The 25658-nt window shown below is 43.1% G+C and overlaps 1 protein-coding gene across 8 annotated transcripts in view; it reads left to right on the top strand.

The window, feature by feature from the left end:
- Nucleotides 1-4090: 4090 nt before the first annotated feature.
- The window catches only part of FBRSL1 (fibrosin like 1), a 1043303-nt gene continuing 1021735 nt past the window's right edge, over nt 4091-25658 (top strand). For 7 of the 8 annotated variants that reach the window (XM_075898366.2, XM_075898368.2, XM_075898364.2 and 4 more), the window contains exon 1: nt 4091-5047. In XM_075898366.2, the coding sequence (XP_075754481.1) occupies nt 4754-5047 (294 nt within the window). In that variant the 5' untranslated portion in view covers nt 4091-4753. The remainder of the gene's footprint in view (nt 5048-25658) is intronic. The other variant, XM_075898378.2, reaches the window with a different exon arrangement.

Here is a 25658-nt window from a genome sequence, read left to right as displayed (position 1 = left end):
AGAGCTAGCTATCTCCTTTGCTAAATTGGCACATAAATTATTATAAGATTTTATTAGGGCACAGATGACACCAGTACAAGCATTATAGAGGTGCACAATGCATTAAGAAGCCTAATACTAAATAAAGAACGTCAAACCCTTATTAAAATTATGTTTTATATTTCTAAACAAGATTATTAAAAAAAACAATTTTAAAATCATTTTATGAAGTGTTTGTTGTTTAAATAAGCCAGAACAAGTTTGTGGCTATATGCTATATTGCCTTGTTGGGGTAGGAAGGTAGCCAGGTCTGAGAATTGACACACTGTTTCTAGTTGTTTCATTACTATGCTTAGGGCAGAATGGAATATGGCTTTGAACAAAGCTGGAAGAAATATGGATCCCCTTTTACATCCAAGAATGTAGCAGCCTCATTCTTCTCATTAGTCAGAAGAGGAGACACCCCTTTGGGAAAACAAACCCCTTGTTCATGCTGGACTTCCTTAGTTCTTGTGCACAATGAGTGCAAAAGAGTAGGATGGGGAATGGGAAGGCTTCTTGGCTTCCATCCCTTCCTCTGGAGAATTATTCCATAGGTTCCCTGAAAGTATGCCCAAGAGAGCTAGATCATCCTCACAGGTTTTTCCTCATGCTCACCTACAGGTCTCCTTTTCATAATTTCATTCCTTTACTCCTAGGAATGTGACAAGGGGCTGCCCCAGGTGAAATCTGAGGGTATGTTTAGACTACATGGTTCCGTCGATGGAGTCATGTAAACAAGTTTACCCGGTGTAGGCAAAGAAGTGGGGATTTAAATAATTGCCGCTTCATTAAAATAAACATGGCCACAGTGCTGTGCCGACAATCAGTTGATCCGGCACAGCACGGCAGTCCATACGCGGATCTGTCGGCAAGGGCTTCCCCAGTCGACAGATCTGCATCTAGACTGCTGCGCTGTGCCAGATCAGCTGATCATTGGCATAGAACGGTGGCCATGTTTATTTTAAGGAAGCGGGGATTATTTAAATCCCCGCTTCTTTGCCTATGCCGGGTAAACTAGTTTACATGGCTCCATTGACGGAGCCATGTAGTCTAGACATACCCTGAAAGTAGCAGAGGTAAAGGTGTATCTGTGGCAAAGTGGAGACAGCCAAACAGGTGGAGCACTACAGAAAAAGAGGTGCCTGGGTCAGCCCGTAAGAGAAGTAACATGGTTATAGATAATCGGCAAACAATGGGGGCATGGATTAGGGTGAGAGGTGAAGAAGAGCAAAGCAGGGGAGTTAGGGTGAGAGGTGAATCATAGAACCATAGAGCTGAAAGAGACCTCAGAAGGCCATCAAGTCCAGCCCCCTTCCTAAGGCAGGAGCAATCCCATTTAAATCAACCCAGCCCAGGGCTTTGTCAAGCCGAGACTTAAACACCTCTAGGGATGGGGACTCCACTACTTCCCTAGGTAACGCATTCCAGTGCTCCACCATCCTCCTAGTGAAATAGTTTTTCCTAATATCCTGGACCTGGACCTCTCCCACTATAACTTGTGACCACTGTTTCTTGTTCTGCCATCCAACACTACTGTGAACAGCCTTTCTCCAGCCTGTTTGGAAACAACAGCCTTCAGGAAGTTGAAGGCTACCATCAAATCCCCCCTCACTCTTCTCTTCTGCAGACTAAATAGACCCAACTCCCTCAGCCTCTTCTTGTAGGTCATATGCTCCAGCCCCCTAATCATTTTGGTCGCCCTTCGCTGGACCCTGTCCGATGCATCCACATCCTTCCGGTAATTGGGGGCCCAGAACTGGACACAATACTCCAGATGTGGCTTAACCAGAGCCAAATAAAGAGGAATAATCACATCTCTGGATCTACTGGCAATGCTCCTCTTAATGCAGCCTAATATGCCATTAGCCTTCTTGGCTGCAAGGGCACACTGTTGACTCACATCCAGCTTCTCATACACTGTAATCCCCAGGTCCTTTTCTGCAGAATTGCTGCTTAGCCAGTTGGTCCCCAGCCTGTAACACTGCTTGGGATTCTTCTGTCCCAATGCAGGACTCTACACTTGTCCTTCTTGAACCTCATCAGATGTCTTGTGGCCAAATCCTCCAATTTGTCTAAGTCACTCTAGACTCTATTCCTGCCCTCGAGTGTATCTACCTCTTCCCCTAGCTAAGTGTCATCTGCAAACTTGCTGAGGGTACAATCCATCCCCTCATCCTGGTCATTAATAAAGGTGTTGAACAAAACCGGTTCCAGAACTGAACCTTGGGGCACTCCGCTAGAAACCGACCGGCATCCTGACATCAAGCTGTTGGTCACTATCCGCTGGGCCCGACTTTCCAGCCAGCTTTCTATCCATCTTACCGTCCATTTATCCAATCCACATTCCCTTAACTTGCTGGCAAGAATATTGCGGGAGACCATATCAAAAGCCTTGCTAAAGTCAAGGTTTATCACATCTACTGACTTTCCCATGTCCACAGAGCAGGTTACCTCATCATAGAAGCTAATCAGATTGGTCAGGCACAACTTGCCCTTCATGAATCATGCTGACTATTCCTGATCATCTTCCCCTCTTCCAAGTGCTTCAAAATGGAGTCCTTAAGGATCCCCTCTATGATTTTTCCAGGGACTGAGGTTAACTGAGGTTAACTGAGTCTTAACTGATCAGCTTATAGTTCCCTGGATCGTCCTTCTTCCCTTAAAGATACGCACGACGTTTGCCTTTTTCCAGTCATCTGGGATCTCTCCTGATCTCCACAACTTTTCAAAGATAATAAACAAAGGTTCCTCAATGACATTTGCCAACTACCTCAGTATCCTCAGATGTATTAAGTCCAAACTCTTGGATTTATGTACATTTAGCTTTTCTAAATAGTTTAAATAGTGAAGTGGGGGAGCACTGGACCACAGGTGGAGCAGAGTGTGAGGGGCATTGGAGGAAGGTAGAAGCAGGTAGCCAGAAAGAACAGCATGGAGGGACTAAAGGACAGTACAAGTGTGGAGCAGTGGGAGATGGTAAGGAGCACACCCAGACAGCGTGAAGTAGAGAAGCAGGAGACAGACAGGGTCAGGCGAGAGAGATGGCTATACAGGAATGAGGCTGGGGGAAGAGGGACAGGATGAGGAGAAACTTCACTGGCTCCTCCCTAGAGGAGCAAGTGGGAGCTGGTGAAGTCTATACCGAGGAGCAGCAGTTTGAGGGGGAATCATACAACAAGAAGAGACCTCTAGAAGTCATCGAGTCCAGTCCCCTACCCTCAGGGCAGGATTAAGCATCATCTAGCTCAGTGTTTCTCAACCAGTTGAACCCTTAGGGGTACTCCAGAGAAGTCTGGGGGATACACATCAACAACTGAAATTTAGAGAAAACTGCATTTTTGTTTTAAGTTTTACAGCACTTGAGGTGCTAGGCTGAGAAAGCTGAAGCTCTCAGAGATTTGGGCTAAGGATACATGTGCTGGGTGCTTCTAACTTCGGCAGTTTCCCAGGTTCTGGGCTGAGAGTGATGGGGGATGTTCTCATGGTTTTGGGCTGGAGGGGGGAGATTTGCAGGTTCTTCGTAGGAGGCTATTCCTGGGATTCTTGGTAGGGGTGCAGAGCGGGAAACTCCTGGGGTTCAGAGCTGGGACCTTTTGATTATGGGAAAGAAGATAGGAGGAAGCTTTCCTGGTTCTGGCTGGGGGGAAGCTCCTGGGGTTCTGGTATGAGGGGTGATGGCTGTGAGAGGGGCAGGGATGTTGGTGGAGTAGTGGCAGGGCCTGTCCTGGGGGTTTTGGGCTAGCGGGAGGGGGGGCTCCCGGGAAGCTAGGCTGGGGGTGAAGGAGGAAACTCTCCGGCGTCCTAGGGGCGCCCTCCACATTCTGGGTTCAGGAGCGGTGGGAGGGGCTGCCCTCGGGTTCTGGGCTGGGAGTGGCGAGAGGGGCAGCCCCCAGGGTTTTAGGCTGGGGGGGACGCTCTGCGGGGCGCTCCTGGGGCTCTGAACCGGGGGAAGCGGGGTGCTGGCGGCGTGGGAGGCGGGGCAGGCCGGGCCTGCGCCGGGGACTGACGCGCAGCTGGCAGCCTTGCTCATGCGCGGCCGACCGGGCGGTGCTAAGCGTCCCAGCTCCGGGAGAATGGGGCGGAATCCGGGGAGTGCGGATTGAGACGCTATCGGAGGCAGGGGCTGCGCTGGAGCGGCCGGGCTGGGGAGGGGTGCGCGTGCTCCGGGGGCAGGCGGGCGCCGCGCCGGGGGTGGGCAGCCGTGCCCTGCAGGAGGGGTTGCAGGCGGCGGCGGGGGCTGCACCGGGATTTTCTCTCTTTTCATTGCAACAAAGTTGCGGAGCGAGTGATATTGTTGCAGCCCACCCGCCCCCCGTGGCCGCTGGAGGTTCGGATCGGGGGCCGGAGCCGGTCGCTGCCCTGGGGGAGGGGGCGCAGAGCCGCAGCCTCTGGATTATCCCGAGCCGGGTCAAGCTCTCCTGGATCTCCCGTCTTCTGCTGCTGCCTGTGCGAATCCAAGAGGGGCTGAGATTTTTATTCTGAATCTTATTTTTTTTGGAGGGGGGATTTTTGTCAAGGTCATTCGTGGATTTATTTTTTTTTATCTCTTCCTTAACCGCCTCCCACCATCACCACCACCCAGCCTTGCTCTGTGGATTATAATTTCTCTAGATCCGAGGGTCTGAACAGGAGGATTTTTAGGGCTTCGGGGGTTGGGGAGGAGAAGTGGTGAGTAAAGAAGGGGTGATTTTTTTTTATTTCCCCCTTCCCTTTTTCTGTTTCTTTTTTGGAAATGGATGGGAAAATCAGGCAGAGCAGGAGATCAAGGTCCCAAAGGGACCGTGTAAGGAGAAGGGAAGCTACTGCTAGGGATCCCCGAAATCAAAGTCCTTCTTCGACATCCGAAAAGGAGCAAAGCCCCGGCAAGGAAAATACAAGCCAAAACTGTACAAATCCCAAAAACCAGGCTTCCACCGCAAGAAATGTCAGACCTCCGAGGCGCAGGAGACGGGAATCAAGCTCCCAAGAAGAGGATTTAATTGATGGGTTTGCTATAGCCAGCTTCAATACCTTGGAAGCCTTAGAGGTAAGAGATCAGACTGATGGGTTCTCTTGTATCTTTATGTTTGGTGGCCTTTGCCTACTGAAGACTCATGGGACCGGGGGAGAGCTTTTATAGAGGCGCTGAGTCTACCTCCACATTGTAAATGCCAATTAACTTTCTTCTTGTAAATTACCTGTGTGCATTAATCCTAATGTCAGCCTGGAAGAATTTCAGTATAGGGGGAGCTGTGTATGTTATTAGAGGGATGGCAAGTGAACACCAGTATCTTTCTTGCATACTTGTATGTGTATGCCTAAGTTGATATAGGCCGGTATTTGTGGGTAATCCTATACTTTCCATTTCAACTGGTATTAAGTATCAGTGGGGACAAGCTAGATGTTTGTGTAGGATTTTAGTTGGCTGAAAATAAATATGAGTTCAATGCAGCGTATTTGTGCATCATGGTATATTGATGCCATGATTGTGGCATTGTTGTGAATTGTGGAGTCAATACTTAAATCGCTTTTTTTTCTAGGCCTTTAAAGTTTTGTATTTGCATTGCCAAAATGTTAATTTATCTGTCTCAGGAGGCAGTTAGCAAATGGCCAAAGTTTAACATTTTGCGGAAAAAAATGTTTAAATGGATAATAATTCCTTGGTTGTAATATCTAGTTTTTGAAGTAATTGAACACATTCTTCATCTCTTATTGAGTGTACATATTTTCCTGGTGTTAATAGGTTGGCAAAAATATTGCTTGTCAAACTTATTACAAACAATATTTGCTGAGCAAATACTGCTTGTCTTGTCTGAGTTAAATTAAGCAGAGTAGGAAACTTAATATTCTCAGAGGGGCAATGACAAACAAGCACTTTTGTGGCTTTTGATTTTTGTTTTTTGGGTGAGTGATGGGAAAATGTGAGTTGGTAGAAGAAAACCGCTATCAAAAGACATTTATCAAAGAAAATATTTCTTCATATTTTCCATAAATATTAGCAATAATGGCATTTTTATTCAACATGCTGTATTAAAAATGTGGGTAATGTATTTGGTTATTCATACTTTGGATTTCCTGCCATTTTAGTGTCTGTCTTAACAAGAATTATAGTAAATTAAAATCCTAGACATGTTTCCCTAACCTCTTGTACATCAGTACGGCATTCTTGATATGTGGGTGTAAACATTTTGTTAGAAGTTTTCCCAAAGAGTCTGTCTTATTCTAGACCTAATCTCTTGGAACACAGGCCCTTTAACCCATAGTTTGTGGAGCTGTGGCTACTAGGATTTTTCTGCTCACCCACACCCACCTTTCATTAGTAGTGTGCTTTATAAAGTTTGTTGTAACAAGTAGCTGGTGATAAGGACCAACTCCTTTGTATCATAAAGATGATTCTTTTACACTTCCATCTCTTTTGACCCTATATTTCCCCTCTCTATCTTAATTCCCGAGTATTTTGCTTGGGAAGTCAGTACTGGGAAGGTAAATGGTGGTGGTGTTAGGATGGGGACAACAGCTCAGCAGCAGTATCGGGAGTTGTTCTGAGAACAAATGTTTCTAATGTATGATGCCCTATAAATCTACTTTGGGAATGAGCTGGCAAGGTTTTGGTTCAGAGAAACTGACTTTCAAATGCAATATTGAATGTGTAAATGCTGCAATCTTTTAAAAAAGGAGAAGATTTATGATAAACTGATAGGTGGTGTGTTATGTCCGTTAGCAGAAATTGCAATGGGATATTATCTTAACACTTTAGCTAGTATCTGTCTAAATTGATAATGAGCAAACTATCTAGTTTTGTGTGGCTTTAAAACAGATGGTCCAAACCTATATTTTTCTGGGCATGCTCACATAATCAAAGAGGTCCAATTAAACCACAGAGTTTCTTGGAGCTGTCAGCGAAGAAAATACAATTCTTTTTCTTTGGGAAATTTTCTGCCACAATGAGCACATTATTGGGAAATATAATTCAAGTGATGGTATAGTCACTCCAGGGGCAGAAGAAGGGAGGAGGAACCTCTCATGGTTTATACATGGTACCAGCTTAGCTATCATATCAACCAAATAGTCATTTGGGCAATAGTTTCACACACAAGGGAAGAGGGGTGACTTTAAAAAGAAAACACACCCCAAAATAAATCCCTGAAAACATTTTTGGTTTGGTGGTGAGCTCTGGTAAAGATGCTAGCTACGATAGTCCTCTTGGGATCCTTAGTGAGAATTCAGAAGCAATCAATTTCTGCAGTCTTTATCAATATGCAAGGGAGTACATGAAATTCATTTTAGATTTTAATTGGCTTGTCAGAATAAGTATTGCAAGCAGAATTCTCTTGTTTCTTTCATGTGTTACACTGAGGTGCTTTTGAAAACGCAGGTGATCTGTGTATTTAATAAATTCTGGCAGCACACACATTCACTGTGCATTCTGAGAATTTTTTTTGAAGTGCATTGCTGCTTTTGACAAAGGATAATGCCTGGCAGACTTCTGATATAGCAGCAAGTTAAGGGGATTATCATGACAAAATTGCTTATGACCACACAAATTATTGAATCTCTAAGGTCACTCAGAATACTAAGCAATACTTAATAGTATACTTGATTACAACAGGTGGTCTTTCACTGGGTTTGAGGGGAAGCATCTTTTGCAGTTCATAAATGTTTACAGAAATTATTCTGTTGACTGATTAAATAAAAGTCACATAGAGTTTTAGGATAAAGAAGAGACTATCCATGAATTTTAATATTCTGCATGCATATGTTGCTGTCTTGTCACTTTTTCATTTGTGAGCCTAAAAAGAAGCAGTTGTTTGTGTATGTGGCAGTTCTTCATTATGACCCTTTCTTATGTTGCTGTTTTGCATTTCATTGTTTTTCATTTGGTTTTACAGTGACCTGTGATTAGGTTAAATAGGCTAGCTAAATTATGGGCTTCCCCTGGGAAATTAAATTGCTGTGTGGTTAGAGAGAACTTAATGGTAGAGAAGTCTGGAACTTGTAAGATTTTTCTTTTTTCTTTTTCAAATAATGTGAAATCCCCTTCTCACCACCTTTATGTTCCTGTAAATGTAGGGTGCTATATATACTCTTCCTGTATGTTGAAGTGAAGATACCAGCACTCTGAACCCTGCAAGGGTTAATTTTGCTGTTGCCTGTAAAGGGAGTTAGTTAGTATGATATTTTCTTTAACTTTTTGTTTAAGTTTTAAAATAATAGTGCTTTGAATTTTCAGTAAACCACTACAGCATGCTGCTGATGGGATTTGGCACCTGATGATGCTGTCTCAACTCTGTATGTGTTTATCTTGTTGTGGCTTCATTTTAGGAACAGCTCACCTATATCAAGTCCTAAGTATTCTTTGTTGAAGAGAGAACTTAAAACAGATAATGTTAAAAAAACCCAACAAAAATCAAAACAAAAAGCAATAGCAAACTTTCAGTTTTTCTCTGTGTTTAAGAATCTGAAAGTACCCCAACTCATTACCTGCACTTAAATATCCTCCACCAGCAGTACAAATCTCTATTCAAATCCCGGTTAAAATGCAGTTTTATCTTACAGACTTTGAAATTCCATTGAATTCTACTGAAGAGTTTAAAAGAAATAATAGAGGGACTTAACTAGCAGATTAAACAAATAAGATAAATGTTTTAACCTGAGAGGAAGAGTTAGTGAGGAGACAGAATAAGATGGACAGCTACAGGAAGTGAGAGAGACACATTTTTAAACCACAAAATGAGTTCTTTTTGAGTTCTTTTGGCTCAAAAGCTTTTTTCTTTCACTAACAGAAGTTGATCCAGTAAAAGATATTATCTCACCCATCTTGCTTCTAGTATCCTGAGACCAAAATAGTTACAATTACACCATAAACTACTGGAATGCTATTTAGATGATCTGTGCTGCAGAGAAGGTTCTTGCACCAATGATGAGGCGACTGTAAGCTCAGTAATGTATGAACAGGGAAAGAAAAGGAGAGAGGCGATCTCTAAAGCAGGATGAAAAAAGTCCTTGGGAGGGGATGTTAAAAAACAGAGGGGAATTTTGAACAGCATCCTGAAATGAATGGGTATATGAGTGTGTTCTCTCTCTGGATATAGATATATTCATTTCATTTAAATGAAATTGCTAATTATTCTTGAAGGGGATTGATGAATCACAGTGAGAAAAACTAGATGAATGAATCTGTATTTGAGGGATCTCACTCTCTCTCTGATCATAGCTGTTCCTTTCAAGTATAAAAACAGTGCTGAAAAGGGAACTGCATCAGAATGTAAATGAATGAGATCTTTGAGTCCAGTTGTTCAATCAAAGCTATTGCAAATGTTATATCTTTGTGTGTTTTTTTCGCTTTTATTATTAACTTTACAAAGCCATGGAATGCTGTATGAAAGGTTTAGGATTTTTTATTTATATTATGGTAGCTCCTAGATAACCTTGCTGGGATCAGAACACCTTTGTGCTAGGTGTTGCAGAAACAGGGCGATGAGTCCTGAAAAGACAGACTTGTACTTAACTTTATGCAAGTTGGTAGATGCGCTGAAATTAATTAGGCTACATGTACATAAGTGTTTGCAGGCTTGGGGAGTTAGGGCAGATGCTAATATTGTGCTACTTTTCCCGTATCTTTATTTCAAAAGGGATCTAACAGAGAAACAGGCAGGCTGTACTTCCATCTAACAAGTTGGAGAGTTTAGAGGTGGTACTCAATTTTTGGGCAGAATCTGTAATTGCTTGGTCTTCTGTTCAAGTTCTGTGTTGGTAAAGGCTGTTTCCACAAGTACACTCTGCTGTTTCTGTTACTCTGATCTTGCAATTATAAGAGAACCAATGAGCTTAATTTCCTGTTCCAAAGGTTTTGTGCTAGTTCCAGAGACCTAGCTATATAACCTAGCTATTTATGATCATATCTTATGCATGGTTTTTGAATGTGATGTAATGAAATCTTTTCCATAAAGCAGCACTCATGTTTAAAAGGGCAGGTTCCCAACATCTACAGTATGTACCTGGGTGCTTAATTGCCTAATGACAATGAATGAAGTCAGGTTTTTGAGGAATTATGTTCCTTAAAATATTTTACTTTTAAAGATCCCACTTCAGTTGCTTTAGACCAGGGGTCCCCAATGCGGTGCCTGTGGATGCCATGGCGCCCACCGGGGCATTTATGTGTGCCTGCCTAGTGACTAGGCTTGGCCTGAGCCATTCTTGCGCCCTGGGCGATCTGCGCACACGCAGCCCCCGCCCCAGGTGCACGGCGCATGGTTGGGGACCACTGCTTTAAACTTTTGATTTAATTGCAAACTTAGTAGTCTTCAATTCTGTTTGTGTAGCAGTACGTTTTCAAGATCTGAGGAAAAAGCAAGTTAATTATTTTTTGCATAGAAATATTATAAAATCTGTTCTACTTGTAAGAATTTGTCTTCCATGAATTTTTTAAAAAACTGATATTGCTAATACATGTGAAAAGTGGATTGCAGTACTCAGTTTAGAGTTTCTAAAGAACTTAGAGAAAATAACCTACTGTTCACACAAACTCACCCAAATGCTTAATTTTGCCCACATACCTTGGACATTAGTCTTGCCATGACGTAGCTGTGACATGAAAGAAGAGTTAGACTATTGACGTGGAAATTAGCACACCCACTTTGCTTCTGGAATTCCCATATCTGGCATTGCTTTTACAGTTCCTATTCTCAGCAACATCACCAGAGAAAGCTACTTATTACAGCGAAGTGGGCACATTTGATGTTACTGTGCAGAATACTGTTCTAGCTCAAGTTGTGGTAACATGCTCATAACATTTTGACACGGAAGAAGATAGGTTGGTGTCTGTCATTTCTATAACAGCAGAAACCAAACCAGAGAGATCTTTTTGGGCTATTCTCAAATTGAAAAACCTGACGTGCTGAACACCCAACTTCATAGGAACCCCATTCTTTCTTTAGCATTCTTAGATGAAAACTGTTTTACCACTGCAAGTTGAAGTAAATGTTGCTCGAGGGAATTGTGTGTTGGTGGCATAGATATGATTTCACTCACTCGTACGCCTAACTGGATTAATTATAATTAAAAAAAAATTAACAGGTGCTGACAATTTTTAAAATTTTGATCTATATTAACCCATTGTGATTGTCCTTTCAGAGCAATATATAAATCAACTTAAAGATGGATAATGTGCTTGAGCCTTCTTGCTCCTTTTTTATTCAAAAGCAGGCCAAAGGATCATTCTTTTGCTTATTTTTTACATAAAAAATTCAGGTCTTGTTCACCTGGGAAAAACCCTGAAGTGATACAGAGTTAGTAAAATAAGCATGAGCAGCAGAGAAGGGAACATTTTTAAACAAATTTGTTGTAGTTTTGGATGAGGAGTTGTAAGCACTTGTTTAACTTAACTGACTAACGTTCTTTGGCAAAGAGATGATTATGTTAAAGATTTAACACTTCTGTCCCTTCAGTTAAGGGATAAGTGGTCTCAGTAAAAGTCTGCCCCAACTTGTAAAGAAGTTAAAAATGCAAAGAAAAGGTTCCTTTGAAAGCTGAATACTTTCAAATAATTTTCAGACACTATAAAACAATCAAAAGAGAGTACAGATTTATTATTAATTAATTCTTAATATGTTGCTTTAAGATGACCATCAGAGAAACTCAGTTGACATAAAAAGTTTTCAGCTGAAATGAAGAATTTTTTCACCCTTGAAACTTGCAAACCTGCAAGCTATTATAATATTATTTATTACTTCTTCTCTGGAAGCATTTTGTTCCTTTGCATACTTTTCGTTTTGTAAAATATGGGTGTCTACTTAATACATCTTAAAAAAAATTAGGGCTCAAATTCTGGAAAGGCTTAAGCATTGACATAATGTGATGACTCTAAAGTACATCTACACTGCACACTTATTCTCCAATAAGCTACTTTGAAATTTAAATTTCAAAATAGCTTATTTCAAAACATTGTGTCTACACAGCAAATGCCTGTCAAAATAGCACTGAGCTATCTTGAAATAGAGCGTCCACACTCACTGGACATTGTACCTCATTTAAAGCCACCCAGAAGCACTCCAGACAGGACATCAGGACAGCAGTCACTTCCCATAGCTGCTGCCTGAGGCTATCTGAGGCTTGTGCTTAAAGGGGCCTCCCTCTACAGTTGTGTCTCAGGCTCTTCTCCTTTGCCTACCAGCTTGAAGTAAAGCAGAACCTTTTCACTGTGTGCTCTTGCGGATACCACAGCTCTCCTGCCATGGAGTCAGACCTGTCTCCTAGCAGTTGAGAGATCTTGCATCTCATGCTGTAACTTCCTGTTACAGTTTCTTCAGGCTGCCCTCATGGCTGTTTAGGAGGAGGACCCCAGCCCATTGCGAGACACCTCCTCTCCTCTCTTGTTGTGCTGCTCATTGAGCTCAAACCCACCCTTTCTCCCTTGCACACTGTGCACTGCTGCTTCTGGTGTCTGGACACCAGCTCCGACTGGTGGGACCAGATTGTCGTGGAGTGCTGGGATGATCAGCAATGGCTCCAGAATTTCTACATGTGGAAGGACATCTTCATGGAGCTGTTTAAGTGGCTCACCCCTTCCTTTAGGCAACAGGACACCCACATGAGACCTGGCATCCCCCTCCAGATGCGGATTGCTATTGCCTTCTGGAAGCTTGCCACACCGGACAGCTACCGTGGGGAGCCAGTTTGTCATGGAGAGATCAACCATCAGGGTGGTGGTTATGCAGGTATGACTCTCCCATGCTATTCAGCGGAGAACTGCTGAAAGAGGAGTGACGGTGGTGGAAGCCCCCTCTGTGGGAAGTTTTTCAGTCCTGCCTTCACAAAGCCTTGCCAGGGGATGAAGTAAGTAGGGGTTGCTCCTCATGCTTATATGTATAGGGGGATTGAGTCCAGGGACCTTCCAAGGGATCTGGCAACCTTGTGATTCTCTGTCTCCTTCTGCAGGTGGCAAGGGCCATCAACACTATCTTGCTGTGCAGGGTCGTCATCCTGGGTGATGTGGCCCCCATCATTGCTGGCTTTGCTACCATCGGCTTCCTCAATTGTGGGGGGCAATTGACGGCACCCACATCCCTATTTGGGCCCCTGACTACCAGGCATCTGAATACATCAATTGCAGAGAGTACTTTTCAATGGTCCTGCAGGTCCTTGTGGACCAGCGCAGCCAGTTCATGGACATCAATATTGGGTGATCTGGGAAGGTGCACAATGCCTGCATCTTCAGGAACTCTAGTCTGTTTCAGAAGCTGCACGCCAGCACTTTTTTTCCCTGACTGCACCATCGGGGTCAGGAACGGGGACATGCTGATGTGCATTGTGGGTGATGCTCCTGACCCTCTGCTCTCCTGGTAAATGAAACTCTACACTGGAAAAAAGCAAGCAACGCTTCAATGACAGGCTCAGTAGTGCCTTAATTGTAGTGGAGGATGCCTTTGGTAGTCAGAAAGGGAGATTCTGTTGCCTCCTCACCTGGCTGGACCTTGGCAACTGGAACGTCCCCCAAGTGGTGTCTGCTTACTGTGTCCTTCACAACCTTTGTGATAATAAGGGTGAGATGTTCCTACCAGGGTGGGGGGCAGAAGCTGAGTGGCTCGCTAGGGCCTTCGAGCAGCCATGTGCGGCTGCCATCCATCAAGCCCATCAGAGGTCTGTGTGCATCTGGGAGGTCCTGAGACAGTTTCATCCAGGGCCAGTTGTGATCTCCTCTGGGCCTTCCCACAAGAGGCCTCTGCAGTGGCCCAGTGTGCCTATCCTCCCTCACCCATTCCTTCCCCATTTCTCCTCTCTCCCCTGCCAACACAGCAAACCACACTTTTTGTTTTGAAAGAATAAACTGGTTTTGTTTAATTGGGGGAAATGTAACTAGGGAGGGACTGGGGAAGAACCTGGGGAGCGAGGAGAAAGGTGGAAAGGGGAGGAGGAAGTGGGAGCAGAGGCTCAAGGATGGGGCTGGGACTTGCGCCTGTATCGGGTGGTGCCACTGCCTCTTGTCTAGGGCCCTTTGTAGCCACAGGGACAGGCTGGTAGGAAAAGGCAGGGGATCGAGAGTAGGATCAGGAGCATGAGTGGCAGCAGAGTGGCCACCATGCTGTTGAGGGTGGTGGTGACAGCCGTGCACATGGTGTGGCTCTGCTGCTGCAGCTCCTGCCATGTGTTTTGGTGCAGCTCCAAGTCTGTCTCCAGTCTGGAGTCCTGTTGGTCCAAGGGAGTGCTGAAGGGTATGCAGGCAGGCAATGTCCTCCTGCTGCAGGTTTTCCTAGGCTCGCCTTTGCCTGCAGGTCATGTGGGGTCAAGAGGCTGGCGCAGGATATGTGGCTTCCACCCCACTCACAGCTGGTCCAGCTGTGGAGAACAAAGAATCATAGACTTATAGAACACTAGAACTGGAAGGGACTTTGAGAGGTCAACAGATCCAGTCCCCTGCCCTCACAGCAGGGTCAAGCTTCAAATCATCTCTGACAAGTGTCTGTCTATCCTGCTCTTAAATATCTTCAGTGATGGAGATTCCACAACTCCCCTAGGCAATTTATTCCAGTGTTTAACCACCCTGACAAATAGAAAGATTTTCTTAATGTCCAACCTAAACCTCCCTTGATGCAGTTTAAGCCCACTGATTCTTGTTCTATCATCAGAGACCAAGTAGAACGATTTTTCTCCCTCTTCCTTTTAAGACTTGAAAACTGCTATCATGTCCCCTCTCAGTCTTCTCTTTTCTAAACTAAACAAGCCCAATTCTTTCAGTCTTCCCTCATAGGCCATGTTCTCTAGACAATCATTTTTGTTGCTCTTCTCTGGACCTTCTCCAATTTCTCCACTTATTTCTTGAAATGTGGTGCCTTCAATTGGTGCTAATCAGCACAGAGTAAAGGGGAAGAATGACTTCTTGTGTCTTGCTCACAACACTCCTGTTAATGCATGTTAATGCAACACTGTTGACTCATATTTAGCTTGTGGTCCATTATGACCCCTAGTTCCCTTTCTGCCATATTCCTTCCTAGACAGTCATTCTGTATGTATGAAACTGATTGTCCTTTCCTAAGTGGAGCACTTTGCATTTGTCCTTATTAAACTTCAGGCCATTTCTCCAATTTGTACAGATTATGTTGAATTATGACCCTGTCCTCCAAAGCACTTGCAACCCTTCCGAGCTTGGTATCATCTGCAAATTTAATAAGAATACTCTCTATGACACCATCTAAATTATTGATGAAGATACTGAACAAGTCCAGTCCCAAAACAGATCCCTGCAGAACCCCACTTGTTATATCCTTTCATCATGACTGTGAGCTGTTAATAACTACCCTCTGAGAACAGTTATCCAGCCAATTATGTGCCCACCTTATAGTAGCCCCATCTAGGTTGTATTTTTCTAGTTTATTAATAAGAAGGTCATGTGAGACAGTGTCAAATGCCTTACTGAAGTCTAGATATATCATGTCCACTGGATCTCCCTCGTCCACAGCCCTTTCTCCTGTGCTGCCACTTTAAGGGCTGCAGGGAAAGGGGAACTATAGCGTTCTGGTGGTTGTGGTCAGAGTGGCCAGCAGGGCACCTATGGGAAGACCTGGAGGCCACTTATTTTGAAATACCCACAACTGCACCGTCTACCCATGCTCTATTTCGGAATAGCTATATCAGAATAGGTGTTGTTCCTCAAAATCAGACACCAGTTATTTTGAAATTGTTTCAACATAGCTGGCTTGCTGTGTAGATACTCATTATTTTGAAATAATAATTATTTTAAAATAACACTGCTGAATAGACATGCCCTCAGTGAGAGGGAGGGAAACATAGCTTTTCTACACAATTAACTTACTTTGGTACAACTGCTGCATGTGAAAAATCCACACCCTGAAGCAACAGAATTATAGCGACTGAACTCCCTGTATAGGGGGTGTGTATGCTTCTTTCAAAAGTAGTTACTGCCTCTCATCTATGAGAGTAGGCAGCATTTTCACTAAGCACAACAGTAGTGCAGCATAGATAATTTCTGTACTAGGGATGTTAGCTATCATGTATTTTAGCAATTGTGTAGCAGCTACAACTTTTAGCAGTGATGGGTTATTAAAATATTCACCAGAGGTAGAGCCAGCAGCCAGTGCACTACCAGCTCCTGGCCCCTCTCCTGGGTGGCAGGTAGAGCCAGTCCACAAAGAGAACCAGTTTAAAAATGGACTCCCTGTGCAGATTAGCTCCCATCTGCGGCCCTACGCTTCTGCCTCTGACATAGAGGCAGCAGTGCAAGGCAATAGTAGCCCCTCTCCACAGATGAGGCCTGAGCTCCCAGTGAACAGAGTTTCCTCTGATATATCCCCTCCCCTGCCTCTGATAAAGAGGAAGCAGGGTGAGGGGGGAAGGGAGGCAGCACTGCAGAACCGGGTCTCCTGGGGAGACAGCTTTTAATCTCAGAGGGGTAGCCGTGTTAGTCTGAATCTGCAAAAGCGGCGAGGAGTCCTGTGGCACCTTATAGACTAACTGAAGTGTTGGAGCATAAGCTTTCGTGGGCAAAGACCCACTTCGTCAGATGCAACATCTGACGAAGTGGGTCTTTGCCCACGAAAGCTTATGCTCCAACACTTCAGTTAGTCCATAAGGTGCCACAGGACTCCTCACAGCTTTTAATCTGACTCCCCCAGAGCACCAGCTCCTGCCTGCATCTTCCGCTTCCTGTCTATCAGAGACAGCAGTGCATGGTCAGAAGGAAGGTGGCTCCATTATGCTGCCTCTGTAGGAGACTGCAGGGGCGGGGACAGCAGCTCTGTGGGAACTAGCATGTACAGAGAGCCAGTTTAAATGCCGGGGGGAAGGTTACATGTAGGCATTTGGATTAACTGATAATACTAGGTTTATTGGTCAATTATTTAAACCGCTATCTGCTAATATCCCTATTCTGTACAAAACCTAATTGTAATTTGGCGCTAGTAATGAGTAAGAATTCAGTACCGCTGTCCCTATTCAGACTCCGTACCTCATCAGTGGACGTAACCACACAGTGTAATCAATGGGCCTACTATTTCTGACATACCATCGAAGGCTCGTTCACCTGCACACCTACTCATGTGATGATATATGCTTTTATGTGCCAGCAGTGCCCCTCTGCCATGTACATTGGACATTCTTTCTCTATATAACAGAATAAATGGACACAAATCAGGCATCAAAAATAGTAGCATACAAAAGCCAGTAGGAGAACATTTTAACCTTCCTAAACCCACTGTTACAGTCTTGAAAGTTGCCATACTCAAACAAAAACAACAAAAAAATTCAAAAACGTGCTCCAGTATGAAACTGCTGAGCTGAAATTCATATACAGATTTGATACCATCAGAATGGGTCTAATCAGGGACTGGAAATGGCTTTCTTATTACAGTAAGTAATTTTCCACTTTAGATTTCTCATCTTCTTATCCACATGCACCCCAATTGAATTAACTCTGATGTAACATTATCATCTCTGTACCCCTACTATCTGTTTCTTTTTCTTTTACTTAATGCATCAGATAAAGCTTATGCATAATAAAAGTCTTAGTCTTTAAGGTGCCACTGGATTCCCTATTTTTGCTGAAACAGATTAGCATGGCTACCTTTGAAACCTGAATACTATTACATGTGAATGGGTCATTCAACAGCAGTGATTGTGTAGTGTAGTGAAGTGTGACTGTTCCAAGAAAGCAGTAAGTAGTGCATATGTGGATCGTGTTAGTTTTATGGTAGTATGTGGATATGTGCTATTTACTGTATTTGTAGACTGATTAGAGGAAGAGGTCTTATTGAGCTGAGCAGCAAGCTTTCAAAATTTGTATATGCTTTGAAAGAGAAGGTACAAAATGTTTGAGTCAACTGATACTTTCATCCTTTGAGGCAGAAAAATAGAGTTCTGCACTCTGCTGTGTGAACAGTCTAAATTCAACATGATGGACTGAGATCAATGAAAAAGTTTTAACACATATTCTTTTAAAAAAAATAATTCCACTAGAAAGTTACAAATGTCCTTCTGCAACATTTCAGTATTTTGCCTGGTGTGAAAGAATAGAAGTAAAATTGACTGGAACTGACTTAAAACAAAAAAAAATGTAGCTGACCAGTCTATTTGCAACCTCCCAAAAGAGGGAAGAAAATTTGAACATTATATATAGTGAAGGGTAAATATGATTTCAAATTATTTAGGATTTAATAGTCTAAGATCACAGGGGAGAAGGATAGCTCAGTGGTTTCAGCATTGGCCTGCTAAACCCAGGGTTGTGAGTTCAGTCTTTGCAGAGGCCATTTAGGGATTTGGGGCAAAAATTTGTCAGGGATGGTACGTGGTCCTGCTGTGAAGGCAGGGGACTGGACTCCATGACCTTTCAAGGTCCTTTCCAGTTCTAGGAGATAGACGATGTATGTAACTCAGGTAAGGCTTTTTTATAAAATATATTTTAAAAAATGTCTGACAGCATCCTATTTAAAAAAAATAGGTAGGTATTTCTAATTAACATACATTTGGCTTGCAATGAAATAACCAATAAAAACTCCATTTTCTCCCCCTGAATGCTAATGATAGACAAATTTTATCATTCATCTTGGCTATATGAATGAAATGACTGTCACTTTCATAATTATGTGTTCAAGAAAAGGACAACGCAAAATTGTGAGCAATATTAGCACCCTCAGCCTAAAATGTTCTTAAACCCAATTCTGGTTTGTTCTGTGTAAGATCTGATTGACACAGATATTTTGTGCCACACTAACTATATAAATTTAGAAACTGATATAATTAAAGTGGTACAACAGTGTAGTAGATTGACTTGTTCCTTTATAAAGATGCTTATATAGTATAGCTTATTTTAGTGAATTTAAATTCAGTGATTTATCTTACTGTGTTTGACCAAAACTTCTCATTTCCATGCCGTTGTAGGGTATGTGGAGTTTGTTGCACGCATATAGATTCTCAAGTGAACATTTTGGATAAAGATCACTGTAGACAACCTTTTCCAAAACTCATTCTTTGTCTCAGTTATTTATGAGAGGGGGAACTATGTTCAGGTGTCCTTAGTGTGGCAGTGAATGAATACTTGTGCATTGCCTACAGCAAGTTGAATATCGGCAAAACTGAAACCATGGGCTGAGCTCTTAAATCAAACTCAGTGACTTCTTAAATAAAGCTTTGAAGCACAGTAGGGAAGGCTTGCATTCTGATATCCCGAGAAACTTGCTGTAAGTGAGATCAGTTTCCAGTGCTTTGCACTTTAATGCCTCTAGTTCAGGGTTTCCCAACCTATGGGTCTGGACCCAAATATGGGTTGCCATTACATTTCAAAAGGGTTGCCAAGTGTCTCCCAGGTGGCTCTGCCTTCCCTCCTCCCCCCATTTTTGAATTGTCCTGGGTCACCAAGTTTTCCTGAATTGTCAAAATGGGTCCCCATCTGGAAAAGGTTGGGAACCGCTGCTCTAGTTAATCACAGTAAAGTATGAAAGAGTATCGTGTGAAGTGGTTGAAGTATTTAACTGTTTCTTGGCATGGCTGTGCTATAGTAGAGAAGGGTGTTGACTTTAGTAGTGTTACTTGAATGCAAGAGAGGCATCTAAGTGCTCCTTTATTGAGTATGTCCCATCTCTTTTAATAAATGTTCTTTTCCAGACCAAACAAGCTGTTGTTAACATATTTCAAATGCTGAAAGAATCAGCTATGAATCCAAACTGCTTTTAAGGAAAAAACATCAGCTCATGTTAAAATGAGAGTATTAGGTGGCTTAACTTTCAAGGCTGTGTCTACATGGGCAATAGTGGCACCCATCATTCATCACCCTGTGCTAGCATGGTGAAAGTTGAAGTGTACACAGGCCTCGGGGGACTTTACCCTTTTAAAACAGGGCTAGCTGACAGATGGGTAAAAAGATCCGGGACCTCTCTATCCTATAATTTCCAAAGTTGTTACTATCAGTGATACTGCACCAGTAGTGAATTAGGGGTCATCAATGCATTCAAAGCTGAGTCTGTCCAGGGAACATTAAGTAAAGATATTTCAAGATCTGTGTGTGTGTGTGTGAGGGAGGTGGGGGGGGGGTTATGGAAAAGGGAGTGAATAGAGAAAGACAGAAGATTTCAAGGACTCAGACCTTGTCTGTATTACTGCGGGCCATCAAACTAAGTCACACAACTTCTGCTACGTAATTAACTTACCTGAAGTTGACCTACTTAGGTCTGCACACAGTGGTACCTTCACTGCAGTAAATTGAGTGCTAAAACTCTCTCATTGACTCTGCTTACTTTTCTTGTTGGGAGTATTGGAGTTGATGGGAGAATGGTCAGTAGTCAATTTATTGTGTCTACAGATGTAACAAATTCACCCCTCGCTGTATCATTCGCTGCCCAGAGACTGTTGATTTAGCCTGCAGTGATGAAATACCTGCAGAGGAGGCTGTCATGGACTCTGCAGAGCATTGTTGGGAGCAGGTGTCATACACTAATGCAGGAAGAAAAGCTGCAGTGGTATGCAGGGAAGTAAAATAGCAGAGGGGGAAACTATCAAACCTTTTGGTAATAGTGGGAATGGGCTGGAAACAGTTTAGGCCAGGACAATAATTGTTGCCTGGGGGTCACTTCAAAAATTTTTGAAGTAACCCCGGGCCACCCTGGAAGGGCCGGGGCCTAAACAGGAAGGTTGGGGCCTAAGTGAGAAGGGACACGGCTACCCCACCCCCAGACCATGATTAGTTTTGGAGTGGAGGAGCCCCTTTGCCCCCCCTTCCCACTAGGAACCCATGCCGTGGAAGAGGCTTGGCATGCTCCGCCACCACCAGGCCAATCAGGTCCTGGGGGCAAGGGAACAGGGGAAGCCTCCTCTTGCCCTGCAAGGAGCACATGGCACTTTGAAGTGCCGTGGACTCCTTGCAGGGCCTGCTCAGGACGAAGGAAGTTTCATGCAGCTCCCCCACCCCCAGGCCCTGATTGGGCTGAGGGCAGGGGAGCACGCAAAGCCTCCTCTGCTCCCCCCCCCACCCTGTGAGCAGCGTGCGGCACTTCAAAGCTCCATGTGCTCTTGACAGGGCGGAACGAGGCTTCGGGTGCTCCCATGCCCCAGGCCTTAATTGGTGTGGGGGTGGGGGAGTAGCAGGGTCTCTGCAGGCCAGATCCACCCACTTGGTGTGCCAGATCTGGCCCACGGAGGCCCTTTTGCCCACCCCTGGTTTAAACATTCAGCACCTCACCTATACATTACTCATTTCAATTAACTGTCATGGAAGAAAAATTTTAAACTCTCTGACAAAGTAGTTCCTAAGCTTCTATGTGTACAGCTCCCCTGTGTCATTCAAGGTAGAAATAGAATGTTTCCTTTGTAGTTCTGTTTTGCTCCAAGCCAGAAAGAGACTACCTTGAACAAAGGTTGCATTGGCAAGGTCAGTGGTTGGCATGGATAAGGGGATTGGCGGGATCAAAATGATTCCCAGAGCTACTGGCTGCAAAACATGGGCTTATGGCATCATTCCTGGCTCTCTTATTGCATTGAATGAAAAGCTCTTAAATCTTTTACAAACTATGTACAGCTACACAAGACATACTCCAGATAAAAGGCTCTTTCTGTCAGTATTCTAATAGAGATATATGCAGAAAATCTTTGGTGTGTTCAGGTGCTCCCTATGGTCTGCTATGTATGAAATGTAGCATATGTGACTGATTATCATAGCACTCTTCTCCCCTGTCCAACTTTCTCCATAGATTACAAATACTACTACTATTGTTGGTATTTTTCTTTAGTAACAGAGCAGGATTTTTTCCCTGCTGTTGTATAACAAATTCATAGTTTTAACACTATTTACTAGAAAGTTAAAACATTTGTTTGGGGTGGCTGGTTTTATTGTTTGGCTGCTGCTAAGTTTTGGCTAATAAATATGATTAGATCATTGAATTGGAGGCATGAATATATTTTTGATGTGAATGTTTTGCTGAGTGGCCAACTTCTTTTCTATAATCTTTCCAGATCCCATGCAGGGGAAGAGAGAGAAACTAAAGATACTATGGAACTGAGGTGTTTATAGACTCAGTCAAACCTGAAATAAAATAATTATGGTGTTTTGACAGCTTGTTAATAACTTGCAGCCATTGGGAGAAATATAATTGCAGCATCCATAATTTTTGATGGAGGCTTGGCATTTCATTCAGATTGTAAAATTAAATACAGAATGTGAAAATAGTTGGACATGAAGCCTGAAAAAAATGATGGGCCATTAAAAAAACAACAACCAATCCTTCATTTTAACTTAGGTTCACTACAACTGGTTCACTACAATTCGGTATATTTATGAAAGTGTTGAACCCTTTGATACTTGTCAAAATGTCCCAAATTCTTCAGCTTTTGGGAGCTACCTGGAGTGTTACTGAAACCCGTGAATGATGTGGAAATAAATCCTCTTTCATATTAGATATGAAGGAAGAATCTTGTCCCCTGAAACGATTAAAATTTCCTCACGTGTTGCTACCGGGTACTTCAGAAATCATATAATTGTATTATTATTGAAAGAGACATACAATATCTCATGGCCAAACTTTAAAAAATAAAAAAATAAAAAAACCACACATACAAAAAGGCATAAAGAAATCGTCGGCATCTTTTCCAGTTGCTTTTTTGCAGCGTCTAAAAAGTCCAATAATTGCTTTTATGAAGAGGACTTCTTGAAATTGGAAAAGTCAGGAAGGGGGGAATTACTTGTGTTATAGGCGCCTATGTCACAATGATTTCAGCCTTATTTTTAACTGTAAGTGAAATGTGTTTTAAAAACTGAATGAATTGTTTTCACTACCAAGCTGAGAATATGCTCTGATGAACTCCAGTAAAGTGGATTTCCTATTAATACACAATATTCATTTATTTTGATGTTACACTATAACAGTATTATTGTGTTCTAGTGGTTAACAAGGGGACCAGAAGTCTAGATAGCTCTGTTGTTTTTCTGACTCTGCCATTCATTTCCTGTCTGAGCTTTGAGCAAGTCATTTAACCTCTGTGCTTCATTTTACCCAACAGCAGTGTATAATAATCCTTAGCTACCACATGGGGAGGCCAGATTCTCAGCTTATATGATTTGGCACATAGCTTAATCAACTTTTGTGGCTAATGACCAATATTCACCATTTTGCTACACTGGAGCATATGGGGGAATATGGCTCAGGTCAGGGGATATGTTGTGTTTTGTGTGTGAACTGTGCCTAGCACACTGGAATAGCTCTTCAGGTACAGATAAATGTTTCTTATTTAGCGGAGGGAATACCACATCACTGGGTATATGAGTGTAGTATTCTTGATCTCTTGCTCATCATTCTAATATCTTGAACTTCAATGTTCCTGTTACTTTATCTGAATTCTTAAGACTCTAGAAAAAACTGCAAACAAAGGCTGAATCCTGTGTGAGTTACACACAGCAAAATCCTAATCCCCAAAAGGTTTTTTCTCTAGGCCACTGTTACATCCCTTTCACAATGACTTTCTGAAATTGCTGTAGTCCATCTCCTGTTGATACAGTGCATAAATTCTAGAGACTGTACTGCATTTATAAAATGTGTGGCTATGTCTACACTCGCAGCTTCTTGCACAAGTACGGTCATTCTTGTGCAAGAATCTGCAGAGCGTCCACACTGCCCACCCGCTCTTGCGCAAGGAAATTTACAGTACAGCATGGTAAGAGAGGGCTCCTTGCGCAAGAGTTACGCTCTTTTTTATCAGGTCCTCTTGCACAGGAGCTCTTGCGCAAGAGGGCAGTGTGGACGCTCGGCGCGGATTTCTAGCACAAGAAAGCCTTATGGCTAAAATGGCCATCAGAGCTTTCTTGTGCAAGAGAGCGTCCACGCTACCATGGGAGCTCTTGCGCAAAAGCACAGCTCTCACATGGCAGTATGGACGTTTTCTTGCGCAAGACTTCTTGTGTAAGACCATCTTGCGCAAGGGTTCTTGTGCAAGAAGCTGCCAATGTAGACATAGCCAGGGTGTTTTCCTAAGTGATGAACTGAATAATGCAAAACAAGTTTTTTTGTGGGTCTTGGCTTTTCTCTACGGTTCTCCTGATCCACAGTCTTGCTTCTCCCTGCATTTGCTTGCAGGTTCATTGGATAGCTCCCTCATGAAGTTCAGATCTCAAGGGAGACCAATGCACTGCAGAGCAAGATAGGCAGTCCCTTTCTGTTTTACTTATCAAGAACCCAGAACATTATAACTCTCCCCCTCCCAAAAACCAAAACAAACCCAAATCGCCTTTAATTCCATTCAGTGCACACAATTGTGTAACACAGTGAACATTAAAAACAACAAATACTTTTTGTAGACACCTCTCCAGGAAAAAGGCATACCATTTATTCTGACATTCTGTTTGAAAGCTAACTAGCAAGTTGTGTTTTAATATTGCAAATGTGATTTTAGCTGAAATTAACAATGACTTTCCAAACAGATCGATTCTATAATTTGCTTGCTATCAGCTCATCCCTCAAACTCTACAGTTGTCTGCAGATTCATTATAAGACACACGTAGTAATGTTGATTACATCAAATGAACGTATACAAGTCTTATTACTGTTTTCTCTGGAGCCCCATGATGTGGTATGTGTGCTGGAGGGAAAGTGTATTTGGCAGACCAATCCCATCAGTACTAGGCAGTAAAAAGCACTGTTGCTTTTGCAAGTCTCCACTAGGGATGTAATAGTGTGGTCAATTAACCGCTAAGTAAAAGCTTATAGGTTAATACTATAGTATACACTTATTTCTCCTCCTCCCCCCGCAAGTAAATTTTTTAGCAGGCTGGCCAGCAACCTGGCTCAGTCCTGGCTTGTGACAGGTCTGAGACCTACCCCTGCTGCAGCTCTGCATTTAAAGTGTATTAGGTGTTAGGTTGGCAGGCAGCCTGGCTCAGTTCTGGCTCATGCCAGGTCTGGGAGCACAGACCTCCACCCCAGATAGTGACTGCTGTCAACCTGAGCTGTTGCCTCTGTATCAGAGGTAACAGCATGGGGTGACAGGCAGCTAGTCTGTAAGGGGAGCTGGTTTTTAAACTGGCTCCCCTCGTAGACCAGCTCCCGCCTGCACCTCTGATACAGAGGCAGAAGCAAAGAGTGGCAGGGGGATCCTTGGAAGTGGGTCTGCAGTGCATTGGCTGTCAGCCTCACCCCTGGATACCATAGAGTAGTCAACTAACTGATAAGAATTCATGAGATTACTTGATCATTCAGTTAACCGATATTTAACATCCCTAGTCTCCATCCCTATGGAGATTGTTTTCTACCAGTTGTCTTTTTATTCTGAGAGTTTTAGTAGTCCTTATGGTAAAATGATATGAGATTTGCTGATGCAATAACATGTTTTGCTGGGGGAAAACGTTAGCGGCGATTCCAGGAAGCTTGATTCTAATAAAGTATTCTCTCAAGCGGAGTTCCTGCAAGAAAGGATAACTGCATATTGGTTGATAGACTAGCAGGCTTTCCAAAGCCTTGCTTCCTAACATCAAACAAGGTTCCTTTTGGAGCTTTTGATAGGTAAATAAGTGCAGTCTTTACAACTTTACACTGCAGTACAAGCAGTAGGGAGTGGGTTTGCTGTGGGTGAGCAGTACTATATACACAAATTGTCTTCAGATAAAATTGTAAACAGATCATCATATATATAGTAGCCCAATGTCTGTAACTCTGTAATGCTGAAATGCTGGC

The sequence above is a fragment of the Pelodiscus sinensis genome, chromosome Z (genome assembly GCF_052426305.1).
Source record: "Pelodiscus sinensis isolate ZL-2025 chromosome Z, ASM5242630v1, whole genome shotgun sequence".
NCBI lineage: Eukaryota > Metazoa > Chordata > Testudines > Trionychidae > Pelodiscus > Pelodiscus sinensis.
Note: the sequence above shows the minus strand (reverse complement) of the source record. Positions and strands in the feature narration are given on the sequence as shown.